Raw genomic sequence first — 16,506 nt, forward strand, 5'->3', positions numbered from 1 at the left:
CTACGACTGTAGTGCTGTCTTGGTTAAGACACAAGGACGCAAGGTGTCTAAGTAGATAAATACAGGGATGCTCTGGCACTGTCCCTGCTGTGAGATGTACACTTTCCGTCAATTTTGCGTTCTGTAAAATCCATTCCATTGCGTTTTGCGGCCTAAAATTGTGTTACGAGGAAAACTGCCCCAAGTGGTTGCTGAGGCCGTTCTGGGAAGCCACTCTGGTGAAAATGAACCCGAAGCGTTCGACGTTCGGAACACGAGCCCTCTTAAATAAGCTTGGTCTTTCTAAAGACACCATTTAAGTCTGGACTTAGCTCGGACTTTATCGTGCAAGCCGGCCCAGATCTTCCGTAATCACCTTAGCGAGAGCATGGCTTAGCACAGCAGTGCATTGGCTGTTAACACAATTCGGCCAACACGGCGGTCCTAGTTCATGGAGTGTGCACAGGACTGTCAGCGTGTTTCGCCTATTGTCTGGTTTGTAGTAATAAAGCAAAGAGGAATATTGTGAAAGTGCAGAACTTTTAGGCACACTTACGTCAGGTAATTCCTTTTCAAGGTCTGCAAACGTAGTCTTTTTGTAAAGAGATTGAATGTCTAACCGTTGATCATGCGGTGCTGTCAACTGGAAAAGAGAGGGCTTACAAAAATTTTCATTTTCACTTGGAAACAAAGGATGCTGCAAGCTTTATATCTTGTTAACTATAATTTCGTTTCACAGGTGAGGGAAAACAGAACCACAATTTCACCAAGCTCTGCATCTAAAATTGGTTTTCAGGCAATAAAAACGTCAACCGTCAGCAACTTCCTATCATAAGATGTGCTATCTAGTTACGTTAGCTTCCATTCCAACCAGAACTAAATGTGATGGAATGCTTAGATCATATGCGGAAAACAAAATGGTATTTTTATCTTCATTAAATCCAAAAACTGCAATTTCCTCCTACCGGTTATTTCAATTGCTTCGCTCCGTCATTGCTTGCTTTTTACATTCGCGAATACGCTGACTAGGCAAAGCTGTGTTTCCGAATGCTAGTCTATGTTATGACTAAGCATCTCTTCAAATTGAAGTGCATTAAAGATTTAGCATACAGCTGTACGGAAAGGAGGCACTCGTTTTGGTGACTCTTGGCTTCCTTCAATTTTCAGAGCATCTCACGCCCTCACTATATATGTTGCCTACTACGACACTGCGTTGAATATGCAATACGAGAGGTCACCTGCTGGACGTTTTATCCTACATCGCGGAAATGTGACACCGGTTAGTTTTGCAGCTGTGGCCCTGCTTAATGGCTGAACTGAAGTCTTTAGCATTTCCCGTCAACGTCGCAGAAGCCATGGGGCCCAGATAACCTACTACATTCAGTCGTTTTATAAATACACAACTTTAAAACAAGCATTAACCCCAATTACCAGAATATCCTGTGGTAGGTACACATTCTGTTCTTCTCTGGAGGTGGACAATACAACAATACATGCTACTCAACCAAAAAAAACAAACAAGATTTGTGGGTGAGAGCCACACTTCGCCAGTTCGCCTTTTGTTTAATGTTGTAAACCCTATCTTCTCTCTATTGCAAACCGAAAGCATGCAGACATTTGGTAGATGCTTACATTGGCCAGCTCTGACTCAAACGAGAAGATCTGCTTGGCGGCAGAAAAAGATTCCGTTATTGTGGCGAGGGGGTTCAAGATAAGTATAGCGGTCGCAATGAGGTTAATGTAGCTTTTGACCACCTCCCGAGTATAATCCGAAGCGTTCGGATTGACCAGTTGCTCTCTTCCTAAAACTGCGAACGGCATTTGATCCAGCTGAAAAATGGAAAGTATAGCAGCGCAAACATTAGTGTAATACTCCGTTCTATCGCAAAAGCGCGCATCAAATTCGAATACCATCATATTCGAAGCTCAAGATTCCACTTATGCATGTCGTCTCCCCCTTTTTCTGGGAGAAATAAAGTTCACTTATTTTCATCTACAGATTCCAATAGATTTGTTACTTGGATTCATTTAAAATAACTCTTACTGAAATACATTATTCCAATCCAGAAAATTATTAACATGCTCAGCCACTAACATAATCGTTCTCAAAAGCATTTTATACATTCCGCTAATCCTGCTATGACATAATGTGTTTGATAATATAAAAATATATTTCAAAAACACTGCAGACGGCCGTGTTCATGCGACACAATGGGGTTTCATTACGCATGGCAAAGGAAACAGTTTCGAAGGCTGAGCGATAATGGCTCTTAAAAACCACGCTTGACGAAGGGAGCGCAGGATGGATTCAAGGAGTGATGTTATTTGAGTGTTGCACAAATTATCTCTCTTTTCTAGACATTTCTCGGCCATGGACGTCTTCCTCTCCACTTTTATCCGGAAATGTGTGCTTTGCTGCCAACGGGCAATTTGCCACTTCTTTGCCACCACCCAGACAGCGTCGCAATAGTTGCCTGCTGCGCCTGCAATGACATTCGCCTTAAGAAGCCGAAATAGCGGACTTTCTCCCTGTAATATTATTTCAAAACAGTTCTCTTCGACTTTTCATTGTTTACATTTGTCCGCTCGGCACTTCATGTGTACCTCTTCATATCGACCTTGCTGCAAATAAGCAGTATCTATAACAGCTCATACTGAGGATTCGGGCACCCTGCCGTGCCCTGTAAGAGGCCTCTTCCTACGTCACGCTGTGTTCGCTTCCTCTTTCTTGCCCCCCCCCCCCCCCTCCCCGCCTAGTGTCTCAGTGGCGTTTTCGCATTGTCGCGATTTGGCAGGAATCTGGGACTCGCTTTGACGAATGTGCTCACGCGACTATACGGGCGCTATTAGTGAGACCACGCTAAAACTTCGCAACCGCGCATATGATATTGTTGTAGTCGCTGGTCCTATTGCCTGCGCTGATCATTGCACATGAGCCCGAGAAATTGGGGTCTTGTGACTTACAGAAGGTCCAGCCTAGCGTTCAGCATTCCTCTGCAGGAGCGCCTTGGGCCGCTGCTCACTCTTTCACATAGCGGACTTGCGGTCGGCTCAGGAGAAATCACAGCAGTCCGCTTTGCGTGCAAGCTGCGTGCATTTCTGTAATCGTTTTTTGCGCATTTGTGCACAAAAGGATTGCAAAACTGCGCGCAGCCATGCTCTTTGCCCGCCCCAGGATGCGCCCCGAGAATAAGTGTGCGTATGGCTCTAAGACGGAGTGAATAAATGTCTTCTGTGTTAGCTGCGAGCCTTGGTTCACGGAAGCGTATCGTTCGGATTCCTGCAGAGGTTGCGCGTGCGCAGTGTTGACCCAGTGTGTATGTTTTAAAGGCCAGTGGAGGCCTTTGGTTGGAACCTGCTATGGTTGGTGTCCTATTCCCACCATGGAAACTATCATGCCTGCTTTAGGACTTGCTGATTTTTCGTCCGCAACATCAAATCCTGTAAACAAGTTGGTTGCGATCCCTATACAAAAAATACCTCGAAATTACGGCCCCCAATACAAGGACTGAATTTGAGCTTTAGCACACTGTAGGGTTGGCCTCAGAGATGCGCACACTTTGTATCGAACGGTAGAAGCGGTTGCAAAGTGTTCTTGGACGTCCTTGTAATGCCCAACGTTCATGCTTACTAAAGCGGCAATATCATTTTGCCGCTGTCCACACTGCAGCAATGCCATCCGCCGCTGCTCCCTAACTTCATGGAGATAAGAGTTTATTGGCCCCAGAAACAATTGTAACTAATTTCCAAGGTGCCCCAAATCCACAACAGCTCTGAAGAAGGCTCGGGCAAAATCCCATATAGTAAATCTCCTCAAGGCATACAGCTCAACTAGAAAGACACGCTCAAGAGAACTATGACCTTTCAATTGATAACCTTTCAACACAAGGCCCTTTGGAAGTGCCAAGTCTCAAACCCAACCATCATCTGAACCCGTGGTACTGTGCATGCTTGCCAGTGCTTGTTGCACATGTGGACTTCGTTACGATATTAATGAGAAAGTACCCCTACTCTCGACATCATTGCAAGCGTTGGGAGCAAAGGCAAAATCTAAAGATGACGAAGCAAGATCGGGCATGTGTCTCTTTAAAAAAACATTTTATACATACACGCGTAAATGCAAGTTTGGCATAACAGTAGCAAATATTTTAGCAACCGGATTATGACAGGTCATAAAGAGATCATAAACAATAAAATTGTAATATTCTAAACAGTAGACACGCAAATAACAATGCTATTAGAAGGAATGTAATTTTGATATTAATACAAGGTAAACAAAGGAGTAATAACATGAATGAGGGATAACTACTACCACAAAGAAGCGCTGATGAAAGCAAGATAGTAGAAACAGACAAACATGCAGAGGTTACACTATCTTTGATCCAAGTTTTACGAGTTTTAACCACCGGCACAGCCGCCATCGCTTCTGTCACTTCCATATTGGCTGGCTTCCTTGCTTATCGGCAAAAGCTTATCGGTTAAGCTTATCGGCAAAAGGCTGGTCTGGCTTGTCTTTGGTGGTTGGTCTCTTTAGCCTGTCTGGAACAGCTGCGATCTCAGTCTTTAGCGAGATGACGTACATGTACAGCTTTTTTTTTCTAGGCTAACTGAAAGAACGGTGCAGTTGGTAACTTCATGAAGACTACGTTGTTCACGGCAAAGTACCACGAGCAGTTGGCTGCGACGATAACATAATGTTCTCGTGCCGCATGACGATGACGACACCGATATTTGCTGCGCAGCGTGAGATGAAACAACATGTGGCAAACCAGTACCTGACATCAGCTATGGAACGCAGGAGTTCTTTTCTTTACTGCCGACTCACTTCCGAAGCAGAAAATAAAAGTATTAACAGGTATGATGTACCAGGCGCCGAAATAACGTGGAATAACGTCACATTTGCAAATGAACGCAGTAGAACAAACGCTCTAAAGAAAGAGAGTAGGAGCCAGTTCTCGCCCTTGCTTCCCCTCACACTACTTTCAAAATATTTTTTTTTGTCTTTAGCGGTAGTGGTGGTGTGGTACGAAGGGAGTGAGTGCTTTAGTTTGTACGAGCACTTAGCCCGTGCCGAGTTTCATGGAGCCAAGTTTCATAGATATTAACTGTGCCCCTTGTAGGGTTAGATAACATCGCAATAAGATTATTCCCAATTAGTTTGCTTTTAAATTATTTCTTTATTATTTTGTCAGTATATAAAAACTAATCCAGGCGGGTGTTAAGTTTATCAAATGTGATGCAGTGTGAGCATCACGTGATTATCCAGAAAGAAAGCATATACTTATTGCCTTCTATCCAATACCAGAAGCTTATTCATGATGGAGGCAATGATGGTACCCAAAATTGAGTTACCAGAGCCAGGATATGAAAGAATTGCAGTTATATATTAGAAAATCTATGATGGTCGCCAGACAGCAGCATAATTTTGTTGTTGTTCCGAATACCGTTGCAACTGAATGAGTCTGCCTGCCGACATGCCAACTCCAGGACAAATGGTCCCTTTATCCAACACTTTTGAACAATTCATTATCTTAATGGCGTAGTCCCCGATGGTGATATTAGCGCTAACAGACACGTTTTGAGTTTTAGGTTTAAAGAGAATGACATTTGCTTTGTTAATGTGATAATGATGATCGCGAGCTTGTGCTGACGGCGATCGCGAGTGCGAGTGCGCGGGTAGCCCGCGAAAAAGAAGGTAAGTGCGGCAGCGTGCGGGGCAAGCCAGTGCGCGTGAGTTCGCTCGAGGCAGGAAAGCATGCCGGAAGTTCACCGTTCCAAATCCGGTGTCAAAGGCCGATTCCCCAGCACCTGCAGGAAACCAGGTCCGATGTCTCGTGCCGTTCAGCGCTTCGCCAACCTGTGGACAACTCCCGGAGGCAGCTCACCTGCACCATCGCGCCTGACTACCGCACTTGTGCCGCCGCAGTACCCGGGCGTGGCCTGCTACAGTACCAGGGCGTGACTAACCGCAGTATCTTGGCATGATCCACTGCAGTACGTGTACCTGGCACTGGGACACCTGGGTCTAATTTGCTGCAGTACCGAGCAATATCGGTACTGCAGCAATGAGACACCTGGACGTGCCGTGTCCCAGTACCTGGTACTTGGATGCCTGGTGTGAGCAGGGCCGGCGCATAACCCGGTCGCTGGTCTCTGCGAACCAGATCCACGAGCTGGTTCCTGCACAGCGTTCCATAAGAGCAGACGTCTACCGTTGGCCGGCCATCGCCTCAACCGGACTGCAGGGCACTGTCGGAGGCGCCTGCTCAGGTATTTGACCAAGACATAGTAGGACCTTTTGTGGACATGCCCAATTAGACCTTCGGCTAGACTTTAATCTCATACCTGTCCAGAGCTCGTGAACGGGCCTGGGCACATAACAACATCGCAATTATTCTTGATTCTGAAGAAATTTGCACAGCTCCACTGGCGTAAACTAAATGTCGTGTTGTTTTTTGCGCTCCAATAACCTTGCATCATAGGTCAGCTTAAAATATGCTAGTTTTATCAGTGTAGAAAAATAATATAATTGAATCATCAAGCATTCTGACATTCTTCAAGAGGTTGCGGTTTCGAATAAGGAAAGAAAGGATTCTGGCCCAGCAACTGCTCACCGAAATGAGCGGAACCATTGGAAAGGAATCCTTGGAAGCACAGTGACAAACGCTGGTTGAATTATAAATATGGTTCAATATTGTGCAAATTTAGGCTTGTTTCTTGCGAACTTTATATATTGAGTACTTTTACCAATGACAGAAAGAGAACTAGATGACTAGCGCTTGCGTTACCCCATTTCGGGAGACAACAGCCAGGAGAAATTTCCAACCACAACAAAGTGCTTTTTGACCTGCCTTCTGTTGTGACTCGAGTCCTATTCCTCGGGCCAAAGTTTGCATTTCATACTCAACGCAAACAGGCGTAGATTATTTCAGTCGTACATTGCGTGTCGGGACGCGCACCGACAGATGAGCACGAGCGTTATCTCGGGAGGTGTTGGCGTTAGTGTTATGTGTAGGTTTTTATTTCCTATTGTTTTCTATACTGGCCGTTTTGTTACCAGTCGGAAAATCTGCAGAACCGTGTCAAAATACGAAAAAATAATTTCTAGTTCTGTCTTAAACACCAGATATTTCTATTGTGCAGTACCTTTCTGTAGCTCTGTTGGTTTTTGTGTAGCATATTTGTGTTGTTTTGTAGTACTTTTCTGATGTAGCTACATAAATGTTTTATGTTAGAACAAAACAGATTTTCTCTCAAAATCTGGACAGAAATTCTATCCCATCAACAGACAATATTCTGTAGTTTTTCCGATTGGGTTTCGTTACTACTGCGCCTAAAGGTGAGAGCCAACAGGCTCAAGCTGCCACAATATTGAAGTATGCTTCAGCTAAACGGGCCATTTACTATGTAACCTGAAGGAGCTTGCGGTCGCTCACACTGTCATGACCACTTGTCAGGCCAGGACGTTTTGGTTTGGTTTGTGGCCTCTAACGTCCCAAAGCGAGTCAGGCTATGAGAGACACCGTAGCGAAGGGCCTAGAAAGTTGTGACCACCTGGGTATATTTTACGCGCCCTAAAATTTTACAGTACGCGGCCTCCTTGCTTTTTGACTCTATGAAAAAGTTGCCTCCGGGGCCGGTGTACGATCCCTAATTCTCCGCGGCGGATGCCGTTTTCGATGGAGGTGTCCTCGCTCCGGCTGAATCGCAAAAAAAAAGAACAGCTGGATGCAACATGAACCTACATGGAGAAGTTTCCACTTGCTCACAGACAATGTAACTTGTGCTTAGAGCGCCACAGTGCTCATCACTATGAAGCCAGGCATTGAGAACTCTGGTACAATGGGACGAAGTAGAGCGGAGCAGACGTGGCGCCCACGTGCGTCTGCAGCCTCATCCTAGTATCTGCTGGTACCATTTAAATTAAATGCGCAGAGTCCGTTTATCGCAGACCCCTTTCCTGAATGCTTTACTCTCATTCTCATACAACTCGGGCACAATAAATAGACGTTGCAGTGGAAAAATATAAGTACGAATCGATAAACTGCGAAGCATAATATTGAACCTCCAAACAAAAATATCACTGGTGGCGTGTACTGCCAAAGGGTGACTTTCGGGCTCATGTGGCTTACTTCCGGAAGCAGCTCTCTTACTCTCACTGACTGGTACCACAGCCGAGCAGAATTACGATAACTCCCACCTGAAACACTGTATGAAGGTCCGAGTGGTTGAACGATAAAAAAAATGAAAGAAGGCACCGAGAGTGCGACAAACGTTTTACCTTGACGACAGCCTACAAAGCCCAACAGTGACGCCCAGTTTATGACAACTAAAGGGTGATTGTAGTAAAAATGATGAAATTGAAATGCGTGCAGAAGGTAAACTTTCATTTCTTTAAAGATTATTTAATTTAATTTATCCCTAGGCGTATCCACAGCTCGGAGAGATCCCTACCACCACCGAACTCACGGCATCGTGAATAGTGCCCCTTATAATAGCTCTCCAGTGTACTTCAGGTTGAACCTCGAACATTGTCTTCTGGCCTGTATTTCGACTTTGCGTCGTTATTGAAAGTGTCGCAATCACCCCAACATAGATTCATCAGACTGGTGGCATCCGGAACCCTGAGTAGTGGCAACCATATTAACAACCGATACCTGCCTCTCCACCAATCAGGGGACTCGAGGTCAGGAAGATAGCGGCACATTCGATAAAGACGCAAACTCGGAACATGAATCCAGTTATGATTCATATCATCTCTTGCTTTTGATGAATCTTCTCAGTTTTTACGCTGTACGTGTTCCTTGAATTTCAAAAAGTTGAAGTTGCGATGGAGTATACATACTGTCATAAAGACCAACACAGATATGTGATATAAGCAAGATACGTTGGGGTTGTGGTCGCAAGCTAAGCCATCTGGAGTGGAAAATAGTACAACGCCCATATAAATACATGGATTCAAAAGACTTCGAAGTAGTTCTTGATTTCACATTGCACCCATGATGCCATCATTCCGTGGAGAGTAACTATGAGCATCGTAGAATAAATTGTGAAACTGTGAAACCTAGTTAGAGAAGCGAAGTATAAAACACCCCGAAACCCGATACATATGGGAATACAACTCAGGAGCACGGCTTATAGATATACGGGGAAAGAAAACTTACCAAAATAATTTTCCCGCGTTGGAGAACTACAAATACTGTATTTAGCTACAGTACAGTTAGCGAATGTTTTAATAAAAAGTGTGATAAGGTATCCTACCTTATTTTGAAGCCAAACAATTTTATGGTGCATCGTTAAATGGCCATTATAAAGACCGACATACCACTGAAAAAGTAGTCAACTGGTGGGTGCTTTTGGCAATCCCGACAGCTTTTCGTGTTGTCCGCCATGGTGATGCGCAGGTTACATTCCCTTTTCAATACTGCCGCTCAAATGATACAAACGTTTAAGATGAAAACAGTACTCAGAGCATGATAACGTACCGCGCCCAGACTACCAAAATACCGAAATTCCCCGCCTGCTCACGCCAGTTGCTTTCGCGGACGCCGGCGCCATTCGCTCTCGACTGAGTGTCGTATGCGCTGCCATCCGCTAGAGTGGACCCTTTTCTTTTTTGTCCTTCTAATGACCTCTGAAAAGTGCTTCGTTAATGTAATTTTTCCTAGTCTGCACACCTTGAACGACTGTTATTAGTAAGAAAATTAAGTGCATATGGCATCATACCAGACTTTAAGAGGAGCTAGCGGGATTCGGAGAAACACACAGCGGATAACTAGCCTGTCGGCGCTATGTATAGACTGACTTAATAATGATCGCATAGCTCTTGTCACACATTTCTTCAAAACTCTCGCTAAAGTTTACCGACAGGCCGCCTCCTCTGTTACTGCTGTAAGCGAGCAAAGTGTTTTGGTTAGTTCTGTTTACATGCGTTTCTATGGGTCGCCTCCCCAATTAGCTCCATCTTACGTTTCGCGGTGTTTGAACTCACTGCGCTTCTGAAATAGCCTTTGACGCTTTTGTAAGCTGTTCTACGATATTCATTGTTGCTCGGTGTCAAAACGTCATAGGTACCCCGGGAAATTAAGAAACAGATTTGAAAAGTTTCGCTTCCATGTATTGTTTTCAGCGCTAAGCCTACGTTTCACCCTTAGTCTGCTGCGGCATCGCGAGTGACTCCTTTGTTTGTAAACACGATGTTTGCCTATACTCAGAGTTTAGGCATTTAGGATTGAGCTTAATTTGAACACATCTCCAATTACGCTCTGCCAAATTCGAATGAATGCGCACATTACCAGCTTCAGCCTCTCCCATTGTTGCTATCGATCTGCCCTTCCTGTCCCAATCTCCTGTACTGACCTATCACATTACCTCTTTGACTTCCCAGCTGCCCAGCAGTCGGGATCCGATCCCTTCTTTTGCATCACCACCTGAATCGACTGAGGGCACTGAAAGGGGCGAAGAACAGTGGCAACCAGTCGCCCAGATATCATACATTCTGGGCCCATAATTTTTGGCGGAATAAATGTCTTTACACTACTACTAGTAGTATTACTACTTCTCCAAGTTACCGAAAAGGAAAGAAACATAACGCTATAAAAACATGAAAACTAAAATGACAACTGGAAAGAAGACAAATTGAGCCCTATTCTCAGGACTAATTGTCATATCCCAGCAGCGGTCGCAGTTGTCAGGGGACCGTGCTTCTTGTTAAAATAGTGGCCTCTGCAACTGCTAGATTCTGGTTGCAATGATTTAGTAAATGTGTGCAGACAGTGTGCATGCGTTTTCCCTTAAACGTGAAGCGGCTATACAGCTTTCCCTGCCACGTGTAGCGTGGTACCAGTACTGAGAACTTACCGTGAGTACCATGGTCCACACGACGCCTTGTGATTTAGAAACAACATTAAAACGATTACTTGCTCTTCTGGGGCTCGTAGTGATCTGATAAAATATAATCGCATATATACTTGGACTAAACACGTGCATGCACCTCCGCGGATAATGTTTACTGCTTTCTTCTAAAGTACCAATAAGTCCTCGACAAAGTGAACCCCCAAACGGGTCCTTCTAGTTCTGTAAGCATACCTCAATAATATATAGTGACTTGTTGTCCAGGTCTTGACCAATTCCAGTTGAGTATATGGGCCACAGTGTAGTATTCACAAGGAGCTCTCGGTAATCCTTGTACGAAACATTTTTGGAGTCAACAATAGGCCATCTGTTGAATCCTTCTTTTGCGAGCATATCGCCCCAGAGTGCGATCATTTGAACTTCTGTGAAATCTGTAAAAATCACTAAGTACAGGATCCACTTCCAAAGAAAAATTCTAAACTAAAACTTGATGAAACTGAGGGGGTTTCCTCCTCTGAGATAAGCTGTCTTACCTCTCAAGCAGGTGTGGTGTGGCCACGACACCCGCTTTTTACTTTATCTGCCGATAAGGAGAAAACGGCAGTTTGCATTCACTACGAGCCTACCTCAATAGACAGAATATCATTCCCTTCTATGTCACCATCGTCTTCGCATGACGTAACACGAAATTGTTCAATGCTCTCACCGCCAATATAGGCGGGAGCAATACGAAGGGAAACGGGCCCTATGAGTGCGCCCTAAAATGTTCTCCCGTGTTCAGGCTATATATCTGACATGCAAATGTACGTTCCGAGACGTTTATATACACAGCGTGAAAAATTTAAAGCAGGAAGTAAAAGTGACATGCAGAAACAGAATGAGAGTAAATTTTGTTTAATGTGGTTAAGTTTTATATATTATTTGTTCTAATCTTCAAGAGCGTCATGCCAGACCATATGGTTCCTAACCCCTCGACACTGGATATATCTGGATCGCGCATTCAGTTCGATCAGCTTGCGGGAATATTTATCCCTACAATGGCATCCGCGAGTTTAGTCCATGCTTTCCTTGTGTGCGCATCACGTCATGCTCTATAAAAGATCAGTTCTGATTCGTACCAAGCAGTGAAAGCCGACTGTGTCCGTTTTCTAGCTGGTTTCATACCACGGGGCACATCTGCACCCGCAACCAATTTGATTTACTCCAAAGGTGAAGCATATCATTACGCAATACCGATCTCATTTTGCTCACAAACATTTAACGTCCTCAGGGATAATTGACTCATTAGCGTAGAATACGATATTGATTAAAATATTAAAAACTGACCATCAGGAGCACTACTAACCTACTTTAAAAGTGGCAAGTAAAAATTACATTTCCTCACGGTACTTGGTAATGCAGATCCTCACAAATATTTCATCTCTCTTTCTTTATCTGAGTGCTCATTTTCATGCGGATATTTATATCTGTAAAAGTAATGTTTTATGTTCGGGTTACTAGAAATCATTTCTTACCTCGCCAAGTAGGTATGAAATAGTATATTGCAAAGTAATTGATTTTATAGTAAATACTGCATACTGCCAAATTACATTCAATGCATGTTAGATATTATTCTAGAATGGTCGTTCTTGAAGCTTTCCATAACATAGTAATCATTCGCAAAATTTTATTGACATCTGTTCATGTCCTGTCTTCGCCGCGCGTACAAAACCTAGAATATCGCCCTATGACTATTTTAGGACTGATATATGTGATGATCTCTGAGGTGAACGACAATGTCCTGAGGAAGAAACAAGGTCGGCTTAAAATGTCATTTTCACGTCTTGGCTGCGTGAAGGGCAGTTGGAAAGAAATAGGTGTCGGAAGAGTTGACTAATTGGTAATGGTAGTTTCGGTTGCTGGACAGTCTATTTCTCAATTTATTTCTCAACGTAAACAAGGCTGAAGATGGTTAAAGAAGCATAAAACCTATCTTCTGCTGGCGTGCTTTAGGCTTTGAACTGAAGCGTGAGATATTGCTATGCACAACTAACCATGAGCTATTTGACTACGACAGCTAAGCAACTAACGATCGAATTTTTTTTCTCAGTTTTGGTTTTGGTTCCAATAGTAGGGTGATTGTCATGAAGTCCCGCGCTAAAAGCAGCCTGTCTCAGTCAAGGGAAGTGCAAGAAATTAAGAAGCAGCAATTATATTAAGGATTTTTGAACTCGTTAATTTGAATTCAGTTTAACTTCATAGCCATCGGTCAGCGGTTGAAGCGGAAACCGATACTTGAAAAAAAAAACGTAACTGAGGTGTATGGTATTCAGTGCTCGCAGGTGGGAACAAGGTGGGGATCCCTGTAGACTAACGACTTAGAAATCATTTAAAAAAACACAAATGAAATGAAAGCTTGGTTTCTGTACACCTTTATGAAATGCGATCATGCGATGTTGAAGCACGTGTTGCAGTCAGTAAATCATGCCGCCTCTAAATAGATTATTGATGATTTAAAGGTAATAAATAAAACAGTATTCGCCAACATTAACTCAAACAATTCAGACGATAACATCTGCGTATGTACATTTAATATTCTTTATTAAAATGAACAGTTCTGAGAGTTGGTAACCATTTAATTGTAGGTGTAAAACAGCGCAAGGAGGACAAAGTACAGACGAACATAGAAACACCACAGACAAGCACTGACTCACAACTAGATTTTCGTCCAGAAAGAAGCCTTCCTTGTGAATGAGAAAATGCATATGCGAGTGTGTGTCGATTCACACGTTTTTTTTTTTTTTTCATCTATCCTTCGCCTTTTCTGCGCTGCTGTGCGTCAAAAAACAGATTACCATACTTACTGTTTTTCATGCATGTCTGGTACACAATTGCCGCCTTCTCATTAAGGCTGTAAGGCTCGGTTATATTTGTTATGTTCTCAATCAGATCTGCAAAAAAGGATCGATCACACGTTGTACTTTACGCGCTGCCATCACTTTATATCTGCTCACCCGCTTCCCCCAGTGCACGGTAGCAAACAGGTTTCTTCTACTGGTTAACCTCCCTGCCTTTCCTCTTCCTCCTCTTTCTTCCTTCCTACCTTGTTCGTCATCATTAGCATAAGAGTGCTAAATTGAAAATTATCGGACGCACTTGAGCGCCACACTTAAATCGGGCATGACAATAATATAGGAACATTGGCTGTTATTGAGCCCAATTCGTAATGCGTCACACTGAAAAAACGTACCTTGTGCTTGATCAATTTTGTATTTAGCGTTAGAATTCACTTCTAAATTTTTTTGTGAAAGGCTTCCTGCTCTAAAAATTGATGCTATAGCTGGCGACATAAACGAACTCTCTGCACGCCTGGTCGTCAGCTCAATATTTCTGGGCAGGAAGCGTTAACCAGCGTTCTTACCACGGTTACGGGAATTCGTGGTTACCCCATGTGGTCGATCAAACCCTTGCTCTGCCTCTTTTCGCGATTATCACAATCTGAGCTTAGCGACATCGATTAGCGTCATTAACCTGCGAAATGGCCACTAATGCGGAAGCGGTGAATTGTGAACGTCACCGCCTGAGTAGGAAAAGCGTATGAGCTAGCCTACTCCTTTAACGCAAACACTGTGCACTAAATGCCATTTCAAGAGCAAAGCACAAATATGTCGCGTTCATAGCGCTGCACAACTGCGCTTTCTGCAGCCCTCAACTACCTCCTGACGGCGCAGGAACAGGGTGCTGCACCATCATCAACCTTATTCCTTATTTACAGCATTCTCAGAGTGGCATGTTTTTGGGGAAAGAGTATAAAAAAAGTATTGACCGAGCCACAGCACGAACATAAACCAAGTTCAACAACTCTTAATAGCTCTTGATTCCCCGAGATTACCGAAACGGTGCGACTCACGGGCTGCCATCGAGCGCTAAGGATGGTGGCTGCCTAGCCACATGCTACACCTTGCTCATTTCTAGGCCTGATGTCTTGCACATCGAAGCCACAGCGCACAGAGCTTTATAATATTAGAAGCATGATATAGCAACAGTGGCGTATGCACCATAAGCCCCATATAACTAAGTAGCTGGCTTTACAAATGATCAGCCATATAATAAATTGTCTAATCATGACGCTTCCTTACGGTCAAGTCATCTGTCCCGCAGTGTAAAATGTAGTTAATATCGGCGAAGCCTAGGAGAGGATCTCGCCTACGAAAACGTATGAGCCGACCCCCCACTGGCATTAGCTTCTAAGGAGCTTTCAACAGAAACTTGGATGGAAAGCGGTTATCACTGAGCCAGCGATGCTTGTACTTCACACATACACACCGCGCACACGCCGGCACACGCACACACATATACACTAACAGCCGCGGTGGTGCTGTGGTTACGGCACTAGACTACTGTTCCCAAGCATACGGGATGAAGACCGGGCTACGGCGGCCGCTTCTCATAGAGGCGATAAGCGCACGTTCATGCGCTGTGTGATGTCAGTGCACGTTAAAGAACCCCAGATGGTCGAAATTTCCAGAGCCCTTTACAGCGGCGCCCATAGCCTCAGTCACTTAGTCAAGTTAAACCTCGTAAACCGTAAATACACGCAAACACACATCTAATAAAAGCCTGTGTTTTAAAATAAAATGTTTAACACTAATTTGACGCTGGCGCCCAGCGAGCCGCCGTATCGTTGCTGCAGACTGCATTAAAAGGCTCAACCGCCACGGCAGCGGAGGGGGGGGGGGGGGGGGGGGGGGCGAGTAGTCCGTGAGCAACTGTCAGAGGTTGTGCTGACTATGTAGGCAAGGCAAGAACAAGACCGCCCTTCACAGAAATTATTTTCGAACAGACCTATGTTCACACTCTGCGCTTAGTTTATAAGATCAATCTTTTGTTTTTGGTATCCTAACTCTCGCATATCTTTGAAAACAGCTGTTGTGCACCCGCATCATCGACACCTCACTGCAATGTAAGTTGCTGCCTCCTAGAATTCTTGCAAACCGAGTTAGGGCTTATTCAGAGCAGTATTCGTTTGACCTCCTTTCCGCTGACTAAGAATGGTTTGCTGTTTCATAAAAAAGGATGTGAAAGTGTATGCTCCACTTTTAACTGACATGCAAAAGAAAAATAGCAAACATTGAAGCTGGAAGAAGCTATGCGAAAATTTTAAGTTAGGGTGTGTCTCAATATAGTCATTGCAAAAAAAGATTTGTTAGCTTTATTAAGTGCTGTTCTGCAAATCTGTTGACTTGTTACGTGGTTACAAAAACAACTCAACTCCTTTCTGATCAAGATCGGTTACTTATCGATTGCTCGGTGCAAGTTTCAGATTTTGTCGAGTCCCAAGCTTAACATGGCGTATCTGTATTTTTTGTTGACAAAATGACTCTTCCTTTTCTATTGTGCATCGCATTTGGTTTTCTTCTTTTGAAGATTGGTTTTGTTTGATTTATGGGTTTGAACGTGCGAACGTGACTCAGGCTATGAGAGCCGCCTAAATAAGGGCCACAACATTTCGACCCCTGGGGTTCTTTATTGTCCAATGGTATCGCACAGCTCACGGGTGCCTTGCTTTTCGCCTCCATCGAAAAGTGGCCGCTGCGTACATGATTATTTATAAATATGTCGGTCAATAGGGCCATTTGAAAATCTTTTGGAATTTCCGTGAACTACTATTTAAAACTGTTATAAGTTTCCTAA

General features: G+C 43.9%; 1 protein-coding gene across 1 annotated transcript in view; it reads right to left on the bottom strand.

Annotated features, from left to right (window-relative positions):
- Positions 1-16,506, bottom strand: part of LOC146174292 (neprilysin-1-like) — a 128,402-nt gene that overhangs the window by 54,732 nt on the left and 57,164 nt on the right. Inside the window, exons 5-8 of the mRNA XM_084584986.1 lie at positions 13,677-13,763; positions 11,068-11,264; positions 1,612-1,809; positions 536-622 (exon numbers count right to left, since the gene is read on the bottom strand). Coding sequence (XP_084441112.1) covers positions 536-622; positions 1,612-1,809; positions 11,068-11,264; positions 13,677-13,763 — 569 coding nt within the window. The remainder of the gene's footprint in view (positions 1-535; positions 623-1,611; positions 1,810-11,067; positions 11,265-13,676; positions 13,764-16,506) is intronic.

Source organism: Amblyomma maculatum, chromosome 11 (assembly GCF_055883805.1).
Source record: "Amblyomma maculatum isolate TAMU_Amacu chromosome 11, ASM5588380v1, whole genome shotgun sequence".
Taxonomy (NCBI): Eukaryota; Metazoa; Arthropoda; class Arachnida; order Ixodida; family Ixodidae; genus Amblyomma; species Amblyomma maculatum.